General features: G+C 51.4%; 1 protein-coding gene across 1 annotated transcript in view; it reads left to right on the top strand.

Annotated features, from left to right (window-relative positions):
• LOC144487576 (adenylate cyclase type 4-like) overlaps window positions 1-18,550 on the top strand; it is a gene marked incomplete at its 5' end in the record, with an annotated part of 44,994 nt that overhangs the window by 21,093 nt on the left and 5,351 nt on the right. Inside the window, 5 exons of the mRNA XM_078205660.1 lie at window positions 1,156-1,314; window positions 8,595-8,741; window positions 11,504-11,611; window positions 13,569-13,683; window positions 15,704-15,828. Of these exons, the coding sequence (XP_078061786.1) occupies window positions 1,156-1,314; window positions 8,595-8,741; window positions 11,504-11,611; window positions 13,569-13,683; window positions 15,704-15,828 (654 nt within the window). The remainder of the gene's footprint in view (window positions 1-1,155; window positions 1,315-8,594; window positions 8,742-11,503; window positions 11,612-13,568; window positions 13,684-15,703; window positions 15,829-18,550) is intronic.

The raw sequence follows: 18,550 nt of genomic DNA, 5'->3' as shown, positions 1-18,550 counted from the left end.
TCTTTGGACATTAAGGGACAATTTACCATGGCCAATCCCCCTAACCTGCACATCCTTGGACACTAAGGGACAATTTAGCATGGCCAATCCACCTAACCTGCACATCTTTGGACACTAAGGGGCAATTTAGCATGGCCAATCCACCTAACCTGCACATCTTTGGATACTAAGGGACAATTTAGCATGGCCAATCCACCCAACCTGCACATCTTTGGACACAAAGGGACGATTTAGCATGGCCAATCCACCCAACCTGCACATCTTTGGACACTAAGGGGCAATTTAGCATGGCCAATCCACCTAACCTGCACATCTTTGGACACTAAGGGACAATTTAGCATGGCCAATCCACCTAACCTGCACATCTTTGGACACTAAGGGACAATTTAGCATGGCCAATGCACCTAACCTACATATCTTTGGACACTAAGGGACAATTTAGCACGGCCAATCCGCCCAACCTGCACATCTTTGGACACTAAGGGACAATTTAGCATGGCCAATCCACCTAACCGGCACATCTTTGGACATTAAGGGACAATTTACCATGGCCAATCCCCCTAACCTGCACATCTTTGGACACTAAGGGACAATTTAGCATGGCCAATCCACCTAACCTGCACATCTTTGGACACTAAGGGACAATTTAGCATGGCCAATCCACCTAACCGGCACATCTTTGGACACTAAGGGACAATTTACCATGGCCAATCCCCCTAACCTGCACATCTTTGGACACTAAGGGACAATTTAGCATGGCCAATCCACCTAACCTGCACATCTTTGGACACTAAGGGACAATTTAGCATGGCCAATCCACCTAACCGGCACATCTTTGGACATTAAGGGACAATTTAGCATGGCCAATCCATCTAACCTGCACATCTTTGGACTCTAAGGGGCAATTTAGCATGGCCAATCCACCTAACTACACATCTTTCGGACTGTGGGAGGAAACCCGAGCACCCGGAGGGAAACCCACGCAGACACGGGGAGAACGTGCAGACGCCACACGGACAGTGACCCGAGGCCAGGAATCGAACCCGGGTACCCTGGCGCTGTGAGGCAGCAGTGCTAACCCACTGTGCCACCGAGTTCGATACACCAGCTCTAACCTCCTCCTTAATGCCTTCCCACCGACCCCCCCCCCCCCAGAACGAGTACAGCTGCCGCCTTGACTTCCTGTGGAAGAAAAAGTTCCGGCAAGAGAGGGAGAAGATCGAGACGATGGAGAACCTGAACCGGGTGCTGCTGGAGAATGTCCTGCCCGCCCACGTGGCAACACAGTTCATCGGGCAGCAGCGTAAGAATGAGGTGGGTGCCAGCCATGAGTGACGGAAGGCGGGGGGTGGGGGGGGGGGGGAGATAGGCTGAGGTGGGTACGCGGGAGCCCACCGTGGGTGACGGAGGGTGGGGGGTTGGGGAGAGGCTGGGGGAGGAAGGGGGTACGCAAGGGAGGGGTGGGGCTGTGAGGGGTGCTGATGGAGGGCTGGGCGTGAGGGAGGCGGTGCAAGGAGGGAGGAGGGAGTGAGCTAGAATATAAGGAGTGGGAGCAGGAGTAGGCCATCTAACACCTTGAGCCTGCCCCGCCATTCACTAAGATCATGGCTGCTCTCAGGTCAAGGGGGCAGTCTGATTAAAGGCCCGGGATGGTGGGGATGGGGGGAGGAGGGGGCGGGGGGGGGGGGGGGGGGGGGGATGGGGGAGGTGGGGGGGGTGGGGTGGTGGTGGGGGGGGGGGCGGTTGGCTGGAGGAAGATCCTGGCGATTGATGAGATGGGGGTGCAGTCGGAGGATACATAGAACGCACATATAGAATCCCGGCAGTGCAAAAGGAGGCCATTTGGCCCATCGAATCTGCACCGACCACAATCCCACCCAGGTCCTATCGCCATGCATTGACCCCATTCCTTTTCCCTCGCCATTCCCCCTCACACTAAGGGACAATTTAGCACGGCCAATCCACCCAACCTGCACATCTTTGGACACTAAGGGACAATTTAGCATGGCCAATCCACCTAACCTGCACATCTTTGGACACTAAGGGGTAAGTTAGCATGGCCAATCCACCTAACCTGCACATCTTTGGACACTAAGGGACAACTTAGCATGGCCAATCCACCCAACCTGCACATCTTTGGACACTAAGGGGCAATTTAGCACGGCCAATCCACCTAACCCGCACATCTTTGGACATTAAGGGACAATTTAGCACGGCCAATCCACCTAACCTGCACACCTTTGGACACTAAGGGGCAATTTAGCATGGCAAATCCACCTAACCCGCACATCTTTGGACACTAAGGGGTAAGTTAGCATGGCCAATCCACCTAACCTGCACATCTTTGGACACTAAGGGACAACTTAGCATGGCCAATCCACCCAACCTGCACATCTTTGGACACTAAGGGGCAATTTAGCACGGCCAATCCACCTAACCCGCACATCTTTGGACATTAAGGGACAATTTAGCACGGCCAATCCACCCAACCTGCACATCTTTGGACACTAAGGGGTAAGTTACCATGGCCAATCTACCTAACCTGCACATCTTTGGACACTAAGGGACAATTTAGCATGGCCAATCCACCCAACCTGCACATCTTTGGACACGAAGAGACAATTGAGCATGGCCAATCCACCTAACCCGCACATCTTTGGACACTAAGGGACAATTTAGCATGGCCAATCCACCTAACCCGCACACCTTTGGACACTAAGGGGCAATTTAGCATGGCCAATCCACCGAACCTGCACATCTTTGGACACTAAGGGGCAATTTAGCACGGCCAATCCACCTAACCCGCACATCTTTGGACATTAAGGGACAATTTAGCACGGCCAATCCACCCAACCTGCACATCTTTGGACACTAAGGGACAATTTAGCATGGCCAATCCACCCAACCTGCACATCTTTGGACACTAAGGGACAATTTAGCATGGCCAATCCACCTAACCCGCACACCTTTGGACACTAAGGGGCAATTTAGCACGGCCAATCCACCTAACCTGCACACCTTTGGACACTAAGGGGCAATTTAGCATGGCAAATCCACCTAACCCGCACATCTTTGGACACTAAGGGGTAAGTTAGCATGGCCAATCCACCTAACCTGCACATCTTTGGACACTAAGGGACAACTTAGCATGGCCAATCCACCCAACCTGCACATCTTTGGACACTAAGGGGCAATTTAGCATGGCCAATCCACCTAACCCGCACATCTTTGGACATTAAGGGACAATTTAGCACGGCCAATCCACCCAACCTGCACATCTTTGGACACTAAGGGGTAAGTTACCATGGCCAATCCACCTAACCTGCACATCTTTGGACACTAAGGGACAATTTAGCATGGCCAGTCCACCCAACCTGCACATCTTTGGACACGAAGAGACAATTTAGCTTGGCCAATCCACCTAACCCGCACATCTTTGGACACTAAGGGACAATTTAGCATGGCCAATCCACCTAACCCGCACACCTTTGGACACTAAGGGGCAATTTAGCATGGCCAATCCACCTAACCTGCACATCTTTGGACACTAAGGGGTAAGTTAGCATGGCCAATCCACCTAACCTGCACATCTTTGGACACTAAGGGGCAATTTAGCACGGCCAATCCACCTAACCCGCGCATCTTTGGACACTCAAGGGACAATTTAGCATGGCCAATCCACCTAACCTACACATCTTTGGACACTAAGGGACAATTTAGCACGGCCAATCCACCTAACCCGCGCATCTTTGGACACTAAGGGGCAATTTAGCATGGCCAATCCACCTAACCTACACATCTTTGGACACTAAGGGGCAATTTAGCATGGCCAATCCACCTAACCTACACATCTTTGGACACTAAGGGGCAATTTAGCATGGCCAATCCACCTAACCTGCACATCTTTGGACACTAAGGGGCAATTTAGCATGGCCAATCCACCTTACCCGTACATCTTTGGACACTAAGGGACAATTTAGCATGGCCAATCCACCTAACCCGTACATCTTTGGACACTAAGGGGCAATTTAGCATGGCCAATCCACCTAACCTGCACATCTTTGGACACTAAGGGGCAATTTAGCATGGCCAATCCACCCAACCTGCACATCTTTGGACACTAAGGGGCAATTTAGCACGGCCAATCCACCTAACCCGCACATCTTTGGACATTAAGGGACAATTTAGCACGGCCAATCCACCCAACCTGCACATCTTTGGACACTAAGGGACAATTTAGCATGGCCAATCCACCCAACCTGCGCATCTTTGGACACTAAGGGACAATTTAGCATGGCCAATCCACCCAACCTGCACATCTTTGGACACTAAGGGGCAATTTAGCATGGCTAATCCACCCAACCTGCACATCTTTGGACACTAAGGGGCAATTTAGCATAGCCAATCCACCTAACCTACACATCTTTGGACACTAAGGGCCAATTTAGCATGGCCATTCCACCTGACCTGCACATCTTTGGACACTAAGGGGCAATTTAGCACGGCCAATCCACCTTACCCGTATATCTTTGGACACTAAGGGGCAATTTAGCATGGCCAATCCACCTTACCCGTACATCCTTGGACACTAAGGGGCAATTTAGAACGGCCAATCCACCTAACCCGCGCATCTTTGGGAAACTAAGGGGCAATTTAGCATGGCCAATCCACCTAACCTGCACATCTTTGGACACTAAGGGACAATTTAGCATGGCCAATCCACCTAACCTGCACATCTTTGGGAAACTAAGGGGCCCGGGAGGAGGTGGAGAGGGTCAGATCAGGGGAGGAGATGGGAAGGGAGTCAGACTTGGAGGGGGTGTCAAAGTGCAGATCGGGATGGAGTTCATAGAAATCATAGAATCTCTGCAGTGCAGAAGGAGGCCATTCAGCCCATCGAGCCTGAACCGACCATAATCCACCCAGGCCCTATCCCCATAACCCCACACATTTACCCTAGCTAGTCTAGATGGGCCTTGAGAGAAATCTTTGTATCCTCACTGGCTACAGGTGCGGTCCCAGAGTCTTGGAGAAAAGCCAATGTTGTTCCTTTGTTTAAGAAGGGTAGCAAGAATAATCCAGATAATTACAGGCCGGTGAGCCTTACATCAGTGGTCGGGAAATTATTGGAGAGGATTCTTCAAGACAGGATTTATTCCCACTTGGAAATAAGTGGACGTATTAGTGAGAGGCAACATGGTTTTGTGAAGGGGAGGTCGTGTCTCACTAACTTGATCGAGTTTTTCGAGGAAGTGACGAAGATGATTGATGAGAGTAGGGCAGTGGATGTTGTCTACATGGACTTCAGTAAGGCCTTTGACAAGGTCCCTCGTGGCAGACTGGTGCAGAAGGTGAAGTCGCATGGGATCAGAAGTAAGCTGGCAAGATGGATACAAAAGAAGACAGAGGGTTGCAGTGGAAGGGAGCGTTTCTGAATGGAGGGCTGTGATAAGTGGTGTTCCTCAGGGATCAGTGCTGGGACCTTTGCTGTTTGTAATATATATAAATGATTTGGAGGAAAATGTAGCTGGTTTGATTAGTAAGTTTGCGGATGACACAAAAGTTGGTGGATTTGCGGATAGCGATGAGGACCATCAGAGGATACAGCAGGATATAGATCGGTTGGAGACTTGGGCGGAGAGATGGCAGATGGAGTTTAATCTGGAGAAATGTGAGGTAATGCATTTTGGAAGGTCTAATACAGATAGGAAATATACAGTAAATGGCAGAACCCTTCAGAGTATTGATAGGCAAAGGGATCTGGGTGAATAAGGACACAGGTCACTGAAAGTGGCAACTCAGGTGGAGAAGGTAGTCAAGAAGGCATACGGCATGCTTGCCTTCATCGGCCGGGGTATTGAGTTTAAAAATTGGCAAGTCATGTTGCCGCTTTATAGAACCTTAGTTCGGCTCCACTTGGAATATAGTGTTCAATTCTGGTCGCCATAGTACCAGAAGGATGTGGAGGCTTTGGAGAGGGTACGGAAAAGATTTACCAGGATGTTGCCTGGTATGGAGGGCATCAGCTATGAGGAGAGGTTGGAGAAACTTGGTTTGTTCTCACTGGAGCGACGGAGGTTGAGGGGAGACCTGATAGAAGTCTACAAGATTATGAGAGGCATGGACAGAGTGGATAGTCAGAAGCTTTTTCCCAGGATGGAAGAGTCAATTACTCGGGGGCACAGGTTTAAGATGCGAGGGGCAAGGTTTAAAGGAGATGTACGAGGCAGATTTTTTACACAGAGAGTAGTGGGTGCCTGGAACTCGTTGCCTGGGGAGGTAGTGGAAGCGGATACGGTAGTGACTTTTAAGGGGCGTCTTGACAAATACAGGAATAGGATGGGAATAGAGGGATATGGTCCCCGGAAGGGTAGGGGGTTTTAGTTCAGTCGGGCAGCATGGTCGGTGCAGGTTTGGAGGGGCCGAAGGGCCTGTTCCTGTGCTGTAATTTTCTTTGTTCTTTGTTCTTAGTCCCCCTGACACTAAGGGGCAATTTAGCACGGCCAATCCACCTAACCTACACACCTTTGGGTTGTGGGAGGAAACCTATGCAGACACGGGGAGAACGTGCAGACTTCACACGGACAGTGATCCGAGGCTGGAATTGAACCTGGGTCCCTGGTGCCGAGAGGCAGCAGCGCTAACCACTGTGCCACTATATCGCTGAGTTTGGAGATGGGAGGGAGTTGGAGTGGGGATTGGAGAGGGGGTTTGATTTTGTATTCATTTGTGGGACACAGGCGTCGCTGGCTGGGCCCAGCATTTATTGCCCATCCCTAGTTGCCCCTTGGAGGGCAGTAGAGAGTCAACCACATTGCTGTGTGGCTCTGGAGTCACATGTAGGCCAGACCGGGTAAGGACGGCAGATTTCCTTCCCTAAAGGGACATTAGTGAACCAGATGGGTTTTTCCGACAATGGTTTCATCAGTAGATTCTTAATTCCAGATATCTTTTTATTGAATTCAAATTCCACCATCTGCCGTTGGCGGGATTCGAACCCGGGTCCCCCAGAACATTGGCTGAGTTTCTGGATTAATCGTCTGGCGGGAATACCACTGGGCCATCGCCTCCCTGAGTCAGCTGGTCAGCTGATCATTGGTTACATGGTTTACCGGGTCAGCTGACCCTCACAGCATGGTCTCATAGATCACATGACAACAGAACCCATGTAATCGCCGGTTACATTCAAACGGAGGGTGGGAAGTGGGAGCCGATAACTGTTGGATGGAGCGAGCTGGTGTTGGGGGTGGGGCGATAGGGGAGGAGGGGTGGGGGGCCCGGGGAGGGGAGGGTGATAGGGGTGGAGGGGTGGGGCGATTGGGAGGCTAAATTACAACATGCTACTGTGCAGAGGGACCTGGGGGTCCTTGTGCATGAGACGCAAAAAACCCAGTCTGCAGGTGCAACAGGTGATCCAAGAAGGCGAATGGGATGTTGGCCTATATCGCAAGGGGGATAGAATATAAAAGCAGAGATGTCTTGCTGCATCTGTACAGGGCATTGGTGAGGCCGCAGCTGGAATACTGTGTGCAGTATTGGTCCCCTTATTTGCGGAAGGATATATTGGCCTTGGAGGGAGTGCAGAGAAGGTTCACCAGGTTGATACCAGAGATGAGGGGTGTAGCTTATGAGAGACTGAGCAGATTGGGTTTGTACTCGTTGGAATTTAGAAGGCTGAGGGGGGATCTTATAGAGACCTATAAGGGCGGCACGGTAGCACAGTGGTTAGCACTGCTGCTTCACAGCTCCAGGGTCCTGGGTTCGATTCCCGGCTCGGGTCACTGTCTGTGCGGAGTTTGCACATTCTCCTCGTGTCTGCGTGGGTTTCCTCCGGGTGCTCCGGTTCCCTCCCACAGTCCAAAGATGTGCGGGTTAGGTTGATTGGCCAGGTTAAAAGAGTCCTGAGGTGCGTAGGTTAGAGGGATTAGTGGGTAAATATGTGGGGGTAGGGCCTGGGTGGGATTGTGGTCGGTGCAGACTCAATGGGCCGAATGGCCTCCTTCTGCACTGTAGGGTTTCTATGATTTCTATGATTTCTATAAGATAATGAAGGGGCTGGATAGGGTTGAGGTGGAGAGATTCTTTCCACTTAGAAAGGAAACCAGAACTAGAGGGCACAGCCTCAAAATAAAGGGGGGTCAGTTTAGGACAGAGTTGAGGAGGAACTTCTTCTCTCAGAGGGTGGTGAATCTCTGGAATTCTCTGCCCACTGAAGTGGTGGAGGCTTCCTGGTTGAATATGTTTAAATCACGGATGGATGGATTCCTGATCGGGAAGGGAATTAGGGGTTATAGGGATGAGGCGGGTAAGTGGAACTGATCCACTTCAGATCAGCCATGATCTTGTTGAATGGCGGGGCAGGCTCGAGGGGCTAGATGGCCTACTCCTGCTCCTATTTCTTATATTCTTATAGGGGAGGAGGAGGTCGATTGAGAAGGGGGGTAGGTCGATGGGGGAGGAGGGGGTCGATTGGGGAGGAGGGGTAGGGGGATAGGGGAGGGAGAGTGGGGTTTCCCTTCATTCTCCCCCTCCCCGCGCCCGCTCCCTCAGTCCACCTGCCTCACACGCCCCCCCCCCTCCCTTCTCGCCCTCAGGACCTGTACCACCAGTCGTACGATTGCGTGTGCATCATGTTCGCTTCCATCCCAGACTTCAAGGAGTTCTACTCAGAATCGGACGTCAATCGGGAGGGGCTGGAGTGCCTGCGGTTACTCAACGAGATCATCGCTGATTTTGACGAGGTACGGGCGGGCGGGCGCCTGAGATCTCTGTTGGGGGCGGGGGGGGGGGGGGGGGGGGTGGGGGGCACGGGGAGGGCGGGGGGATGGGACGTGCCCCCAGTGGGAAGCGTGCCGCGATAATGCTTCTCCTTTTAGACTTTTTAAAATTCATTCGTGGGACATGCGTCAATTATCTCAGCTCTGGGACGTCTCTGCAGGATTCCCTCAGGGTAGTGTCCTAGGCCCAACCGTCTTCTGCTGCTTCATCAATGACTTCCCCTCCGTCATAAGGTCAGAAGTGGTGATGTTCGCCGATGATTGCACAATGTTCAGCGCCATGCGTGACTCCTCAGATACTGAAGCAGTCCATGTTCAAATGCAACAAGATCTGGACAATATCCAGGCTTGGAGCTAACAAATGGCAAGTAACATTCATGCCACACAAATGCAAAGCAAAGAACAAAGAACAACACAGCACAGGAACAGGCCCTTCGGCCCTCCAAGCCCTCGCCGCTCCCTGGTCCAAACTAGACCATTCTTTTGTATCCCTCCATTCCCACTCCGTTCATGTGGCTATCTAGATAAGTCTTAAACGTTCCCAGTGTGTCCGCCTCCACCACCTTGCCCGGCAGCGCATTCCAGGCCCCCACCACCCTCTGTGTAAAATATGTCCTTCTGATATCCGTGTTAAACCTCCCCCCCCTCACCTTGAACCTATGACCCCTCGTGAACGTCACCCCCGACCTGGGAAAAAGCTTCCCACCGTCCACCCTATCTATGCCTTTCATAATTTTATACACCTCTATTAGGTCACCCCTCATCCTCCGTCTTTCCAGTGAGAACAACCCCAGTTTACTCAATCTCTCCTCATAACTAAGCCCCTCCATACCAGGCAACATCCTGGTAAACCTCCTCTGCACTCTCTCTAAAGCCTCCACGTCCTTCTGGTAGTGTGGCGACCAGAACTGGGCGCAGTATTCCAAATGCGGCCGAACCAACGTTCTATACAACTGCAACATCAGACCCCAACTTTTATACTCTATGCCCCGTCCTATAAAGGCAAGCATGCCATATGCCTTCTTCACTACCTTCTCCACCTGTGACGTCACCTTCAAGGATCTGTGGACTTGCACACCCAGGTCCCTCTGCGTATCTACACCCTTTATGGTTCTGCCATTTATCGTATAGCTCCCCCCTACGTTAGTTCTACCAAAATGCATCACTTCGCATTGATCTGGATTGAACTCCATCTGCCATTTCTTTGCCCAAATTTCCAGCCTATCTATATCCTTCTGTAGCCTCTGACAATGTTCCTCACTATCTGCAAGTCCTGCCATTTTCGTGTCGTCCGCAAACTTACTGATCACCCCAAGTTTAAAGTTTGTTTATCAGTGTCACAAGTAGGCTTACATTAACACTGCAATGAAGTTACTGTGTCTGTGTGGAGTCTGCACGTTCTCCCCGTGTCTGCGTGGGTTTCCTCCGGGTGCTCTGGTTTCCTCCCACAGTCTGAAAGATGTGCGGGTTAGGGTGCATTGGGCCGTGCTAAATTAGAAATCATAGAAATCATAGAAACCCCACAGTTCAGAAGGAGGCCATTCGGCCCATCGAGTCTGCACCGACCACAATCCCACCCAGGCCCTACCCCCACACATATTTACCCGCTAATCCCTCTAACCTACGCATCCCAGGACTCTAAGGGGCAATTTTTTTTAACCTAGCCAATCAACCTAACCCGCACATCTTTGGACTGTGGGAGGAAACCGGAGCACCCGGAGGAAACCCACGCAGACACGAGGAGAATGTGCAAACTCCACACAGACAGTGACCCCTCAATTCTCCCTCAGTGTAACCCGAACAGGCGCCGGAGTGTGGCGACTAGGGGATTTTCACAGTAACTTCATTGCAGTGTTAATGTAAGCCTACTTGTGACACTATTAAATAAAGTTGAACTTAAGGTGCAGTCTCTGTGATTGGGCAGGCAATTACGGCCTCAATCAGGGAGCTCATCTTCCATGAGATCAACCTTGTAAAAGTCATTGCAGAGACGGGGGTCCAGAGCCACCAATGTTGCCGTCAAGTGCAACAGGACAGACCCAAGAGTGCTAAATCTTTGAGCATCACGACAATTTCCACCGGAAGGTGGGGCAGGGGAGTGGTGGGCTAATTTGTTTGGCATGTAGACTCCGGCCAAGGGAGATGGTAAAGGGGTAACCATTGGCTCCCTGGGCTCCTGAGTGATTTGAGAATGGAAGAAGGGCGCAAAAAAACGCGAACTCGTTACTTTTGTTGGCACAGCTAGCTCGGAGTTGACTTCTATCAGGTCTCCCCTCAACCTCCGTCGCTCCAGTGAGAACAAACCAAGTTTCTCCAACCTCTCCTCATAGCTGATGCCCTCCATACCAGGCAACATCCTGGTAAATCTTTTCCGTCCCCTCTCCAAAGCCTCCACATCCTTCTGGTAGTGTGGTGACCAGAATTGAACACAATATTCCAAGTGTAGCCTAACTAAGGTTCTATAACGCTGCAACATGACTTGCCAATTTTTAAACTCAGTGCCCCGGCCGATGAAGGCAAGCATGCCGTATGCCTCTTGACTACCTTCTCCACCTGCGTTGCCACTTTCAGTGACCTGTGTACCTGTAGAACATGGGGTTTTCTTTGAAGGTGGTATTTGGTGTGTGGTGGGGGGGGGGGGGGGTGGAGGGTGGTTGGGCAGGTGGGGCGGGGAAGATAAGAGACACCATTTCCTTTTGATAACGTCTGTCGCCCTCTGTCCGCAGCTCCTCTCGAAACCGAAATTCAGCGGGGTGGAGAAGATCAAAACGATCGGGAGCACCTACATGGCAGCTTCAGGGTTAAATGCCGCCCTTGGGCAGGAAGGTCCTCAGGTAAGGGGGCGGGGCAGGGGGTGGGTGGGGTAGAGTCGATCTCGTGCAAGACCTCACCTGGAGTATTGTGGATTGTATTGGTGAGGGCGCATCTGGAGTATTGTGGACAGTATTAGCGACACCACATCTGGAGTATCTTGGACAGTATTGGTGAGACCACATCTGGAGTATTGAGGACAGTATTGGTGAGGCCACATCTGGAGTATTGAGGACAGTATTGGTGAGGCCACATCTGGAGTATTGAGGATAGTATTGGTGAGGCCACATCTGGAATATTGAGGACAGTATTGGTGAGGCCACCTCTGGAGTATTGTGGACAGTATTGGTGAGACCACATCTGGAGTATTGTGGACAGGATTGGTGAGACCACATCTGGAGTATTGAGGACAGTATTGGTGAGACCACATCTGGAGCGTTGAGGACAGTATTGGTGAGACCACATCTGGAGTATTGAGGACAGTATTGGTGAGACCACATCTGGAGTATTGAGGACAGTATTGGTGAGACCACATCTGGAGTATTGTGGACAGTATTGTTTGATTTGATTAATTATTGTCACATGTATTGGGCTACAGTGAAAAGTATTGTTTCTTGCACGCTATGCAGATAAAGAACAAAACAACAAAGGGTCGTGAATGTAGCCCAGTCCATCACGCAAACCAGCCTCCCATCCATTGACTCTGTCTACACTTCTCGCTGCCTCGGCAAAGTAGCCGGCATAATCAAGGACCCCCCACGCACCCCAAACATTCTCTCTTCCACCTTCTTCCATCGGGAAAAAGATACGAAACTCTGCGATCACGTACCAACCGACTCAAGAACAGCTTCTTCCCTGCTGCTGTCAGACTTTTGAATGGACCTACCTCGCATTAAGTTGTATCTTTCTCTACACCTTAGCTCTGACTGTAACACTACATTCTGCACCCTCTCCTTTCCTTCTCTATGAACGGTATGCTTTGTCTGTATAGCGCGCAAGAAACAATACTTTTCACTGTATCCCAATACATGTGACAATAAATCAAAACATACTGTACATAGCAGAGAAAGAAAGGAGAGTGCAGAATATAGGGTGGCACGGTAGCACAGTGGCTAGCACTGCTGCTTCACAGCTCCAGGGACCTGGGTTCGAATCCCGGCTTGGGTCACTGTCTGTGTGGAGTTTGCACATTCTCCTCGTGTCTGCGTGGGTTTCCTCCGGGTGCTCCGGTTTCCTCCCACAGTCCCACAAAGATGTGCGGGTTAGGTTGATTGGCCGTGCTAAAAATTGCCCCTTAGTGTCCTGAGATGCGTAGGTTAGAGGGATTAGTGGGTAAAATATGTAGGGATATGGGGGTAGGGCCTGGGTGGGATTGTGGTCGGTGCAGACTCGATGGGCCGAATGGCCTCTTTCTGTACTGTAGGGTTTCTATGATTTCTATGATAGTGTTATGGTTATAGCTAGGGTGTAGAGAAAGATCAACTTAATGCGAGGTAGGGTCCATTCAAAAGTCTGACGGCAGCAGGGAAGAAGCTGTTCTTGAGTCGGTTGGTATGTGACCTCAGACTTTTGTATCTTTTTCCCGACGGAAGAAGGTGGAAGAGAGAATGTCCGGGGTGTGGGGGTTCCTTGATTATGCTGGCTGCTTTGCTGAGGCAGCGGGAAGTGTAGACAGAGTCAATGGATGGGAGGCTGGTTTGTGTGATGGATTGGGCTACATTCACGACCCTTTGAAGTTTCTTGTGGTCTTGGGCAGAGCAGGAGCCCAGACCGAGCTGTGATACAGCCAGAAAGGATGCTTCCTATGGTGCATCTGTAAAAGTTGGTGAGAGTCTTGGCTGACATGCCAAATTTCCTTAGTCTTCTGAGAAAGTAGAGGTGTTGATCTGAGTATTGGGGACAACACTGGAAACTCTGGGAAGTGTCTGACTGGCTTTCTGCTGTCTCTATGCCGCCACCCCCCACCCCACCCTTCCTTAGGACTCCGAGCGGAACTGCATACACATCGGGGTAATGGTGGAGTTCGCAGTGGCCCTGATGAGCAAGTTGGACTTCATCAACAAACACTCCTTCAATAACTTCAAGCTCCGAATCGGTGAGTGGCATCCGACGGAAGCGCGTTGACCGCACCCTCCGAGCCCTGGATCCTTGTACCCCGCTGCTCTCCCTTCATCTGACATTCATGAATGTCCACACGAGCAACAGAACCTTTCCCGTACAAATTGTAAATAGTTGAGGCCCCAGCACTGATCCCTGCGGCACAGCACTCAACACATCTGACATTTGATAGAATTGGAGAATGCCGACAGTCCAGAACAGGCCATTCGGCTCATCAGGTCTGCACGGACTCTCTGACAGAGCTCCTTCCCCCTCCCCACCCCCCCTCCCTCCCTCCCTCCCCCACACCTATTCCTGTAACTCCACACATTACCCTGGCCAATCCACCTCACCTGCACATCTTTGGACACTAAGGGACAATTTAGCATGGCCAATCCACCCAACCTGCACATCTTTGGACACTAAGGGGCAATTTAGCATGGCCAATCCACCTAGCCTGCACATCTTTGGACACTAAGGGGCAATTTAGCATGGCCAATCCACCTAACCTACACATCTTTGAACACTAAGGGGCAATTTAACACGGCCAATCCACCTAACCTGCACATCTTTGGACACGAAGGGGCAATTTAGCATGGCCAATCCACCTAACCTACACATCTTTGAACACTAAGGGACAATTTAGCACGGCCAATCCACCTAACCCGCACAACTTTGGACACTAAGGGACAATTTAGCACGGCCAATCCACCTAACCTACACATCTTTGAACACTAAGGGACAATTTAGCACGGCCAATCCACCTAACCTGCACATCTTTGGACACGAAGGGGCAATTTAGCACGGCTAATCCACCTAGCCCGCACATCTTTGGACACTAAGGGACAATTTAGCATGGCCAATCCACCTAACCTGCACATCTTTGGACACTAAGGGGCAATTTAACATGGCCAATCCACCTAACCCACACATCTTTCGACACTAAGGGGCAATTTAACATGGCCAATCCACCTAACCTGCACATCTTTGGACACTAAGGGGCAATTTAGCATGGCCAATCCATCTAACCCACACATCTTTGGACACTAAGGGGCAATTTAGCATGGCCAATCCACCTAACCTATACATCTTTGAACTGTGGGAGGAAACCGGAGCACCCGGAGGAAACCCACGCAGACACGAGGAGACTGTGCAAACTCCACACCGACAGTGACCCGAGCCGGGAATCGAACCCAGGTCCCTGGCGCTGTGAAGCAGCAGTGCTAACCACTGTGCTACCGTGCCGCCCATCTCTCAACTCAGCCAATCCAGAAACTGAACCGGGCCCAGCCATATAAATACTGTGGCTACCAGAGCAGGTCCGAGGCTGGGAATCCTGCGGAGAGTAACTCACCTCCTGACTCCCCCCAAAGCCTGTCCACCATCTCCAAGGCACAAGTCAGGAGTGAGATTGGAACACTCCCCACTTGCCTGGATGAGTGCAGCTCCGACAACACTCGGGAAGCTCGACACTGTCCAGGACAAAGCAGCCCCGCTTTGATGGGCGCCCCATCCACAAACACTCGCTCCCTCCACCACCCACGCACAGTGGCAGCAGTGTGTGTGTGTACCGTCTACAAGATGCACCGCAGCCGAGGCTCCTTCGACAGCACCTTCCAAACCCGTCACCTCTACCCTCTAGAAGGACGAGGGGGGCAGCAGACACATGGGGAACACCACCACCTGCAAGTTCCCCCTCCGAGCCCCACTCACCATCCCGACTTGGGAATATACCGGCCGTTCCTTCACTGGGACTGGAGTCCAAATCCTGGAACTCCCTCCCTAACGGCACTGTGGGTGTTACCCACACCACACGGGGACTGCAGCGGGTTCGAGAAGGGGCGGCTCACCCACCACCTTCTCGAGGGGCAATTTTGCCAGAGGGTGCAAATGTTTCGACCATAGCCTTGTGAAGGCATTTGGGTTATTGACGTACAAGTTTGCGAAAGGCAAGTTGTTCATTTGCTGACTGCTTCTCCCGACTTTAATGGCCAAACTAATGTTTAATTTACCGCCAGGAATTAACCATGGACCTGTGGTTGCCGGGGTGATAGGTGCACAGAAACCACAGTATGATATTTGGGGCAACAGTGTGAATGTGGCCAGCCGCATGGACAGTACCGGAGTCCTGGGCAAGATACAGGTAAGGACGGAGACCGCAGTCAGATACCGGTCATCAGCACTAGATCAAATTCCTTTCCCATTCACTCCCACTGTACACAATCCCAATGGGCCCAAACCCCTTCCCATTCACTCCCACTGTACACAATCCCAATGGACCCAAACCCCTTCCCATTCACTCCCACTGTACACAATCCCAATGGACCCAAACCCCTTCCCATTCACTCCCACTGTACACAGTCCCAATGGACCCAAACCCCTTCCCATTCACTCCCACTGTACACAATCCCAATGGGCCCAAACCCCTTCCCATTCACTCCCATTGTACACAATCCCAATGGACCCAAACCCCTTCCCATTCACTCCCACTGTACACAATCCCAATGGACCCAAACCCCTTCCCATTCACTCCCACTGTACACAATCCCAATGGACCCAAACCCCTTCCCATTCACTCCCACTGTACACAATCCCAATGGACCCAAACCCCTTCCCACTCACTCCCATTGTACACAATCCCAATGGACACAAACCCCTTCCCATTCACTCCCACTGTACACAATCCCAATGGACCCAAACCCCTTCCCACTCACTCCCATTGTACACAATCCCAATGGACACAAACCCCTTCCCATTCACTCCCATTGTACACAATCCCAATGGACCCAAACCCCTTCCCATTCACTCCCACTGTACACAATCCCAATGGATCCAAACCCCTTCCCATTCACTCCCACTGTACACAATCCCAATGGACCCAAAATCCTTCACATTCACTCCCACTGTACGCAATCCCAATGGACCCAAACCCCTTCCCATTCACTCCCACTGTACACAATCCCAATGGACCCAAACCCCTTCCCACTCACTCCCACTGTACACAATCCCAATGGACCCAAACCCCTTCCCATTCACTCCCACTGTACACAATCCCAATGGACCCAAACCCCTTCCCATTCACTCCCACTGTGCACAATCCCAATGGACCCAAACCCCTTCCCATTCACTCCCACTGCACACAATCCCAATGGACCCAAACCCCTTCCCATTCACTCCCACTGTACGCAATCCCAATGGACCCAAACCCCTTCCCATTCACTCCCACTGTACACAATCCCAATGGGCCCAAACCCCTTCCCATTCACTCCCACTGTACACAATCCCAATGGACCCAAACCCCTTCCCATTCACTCCCACTGTACACAATCCCAATGGACCCAAACCCCTTCCCATTCACTCCCACTGTACACAATCCCAATGGACACAAACCCCTTCCCATTCACTCCCACTGTACACAATCCCAATGGACCCAAACCCCTTCCCATTCACTCCCACTGTACACAATCCCAATGGACCCAATCCCCTTCCCATTGACTTCTCCAATACACAATCCCAATGGACCCAAACCTCTTCCCATTCACTCCCACTGTACGCAATCCCAATGGACCCAAACCCCTTCCCATTCACTCCCACTGTACACAATCCCAATGGACCCAAACCTCTTCCCATTCACTCCCACTGTACACAATCCCAATGGACCCAAACCCCTTCCCATTCACTCCCACTGTACACAATCCCAATGGACCCAAACCTCTTCCCATTCACTCCCACTGTACACAATCCCAATGGACCCCAAACCCCTTCCCATTCACTCCCACTGTACACAATCCCAATGGACCCAAACGCCTTCCCATTCACTCCCACTGCACACAATCCCAATGGACCCAAATCCCTTCCCATTCACTCCCACTGTACACAATCCCAATGGACCCAAACCCCTTCCCATTCACTCCCACTGTACACAATCCCAATGGACCCAAACCCCTTCCCATTCACTCCCACTGTACACAATCCCAATGGACCCAATCCCCTTCCCATTCACTCCCACTGTACACAATCCCAATGGACCCAAACCCCTTCCCATTCACTCCCACTGGACACAATCCCAATGGACCCAAACCCCTTCCCATTCACTCCCACTGTACACAATCCCAATGGACCCAAACCCCTTCCCATTCACTCCCACTGTACACAATCCCAATGGACCCAAACCCCTTCCCATTCACTCCCACTGTACACAATCCCAATGGACCCAAACCCCTTCCCATTCACTCCCACTGTACACAATCCCAATGGACCCCAAACCCCTTCCCATTAACCCCCACTGTACACAATCCCAATGGACCCCAACCCCTTCCCATTGACTCCTCCAATACACAATCCCAATGGACCCAAACCTCTTCCCATTCACTCCCACTGTACACAATCCCAATGGACCCAAACCCCTTCCCATTCACTCCCACTGGACACAATCCCAATGGACCCAAACCCCTTCCCATTCACTCCCACTGTACACAATCCCAATGGACCCCAACCCCTTCCCATTCACTCCCACTGTACACAATCCCAATGGACCCAAACCCCTTCCCATTCACTCCCACTGTACACAATCCCAATGGACCCAAACCCCTTCCCATTCACTCCCACTGTACACAATCCCAATGGACACAAACCCCTTCCCATTCACTCCCACTGTACACAATCCCAATGGACCCAAACCCCTTCCCATTCACTCCCACTATACACAATCCCAATGGACCCAAACCCCTTCCCATTCACTCCCACTGTACACAATCCCAATGGACCCAAACCCCTTCCCACTCACTCCCACTGTACACAATCCCAATGGACCCAAACCCCTTCCCATTCACTCCCACTGTACACAATCCCAATGGACCCAAACC

Source organism: Mustelus asterias, unplaced genomic scaffold (assembly GCF_964213995.1).
Source record: "Mustelus asterias unplaced genomic scaffold, sMusAst1.hap1.1 HAP1_SCAFFOLD_887, whole genome shotgun sequence".
Classification (NCBI taxonomy): domain Eukaryota; kingdom Metazoa; phylum Chordata; class Chondrichthyes; order Carcharhiniformes; family Triakidae; genus Mustelus; species Mustelus asterias.
The sequence above is the reverse complement of the archived record's forward strand: the minus strand, read 5'-3'. Positions and strand labels throughout refer to the sequence as shown.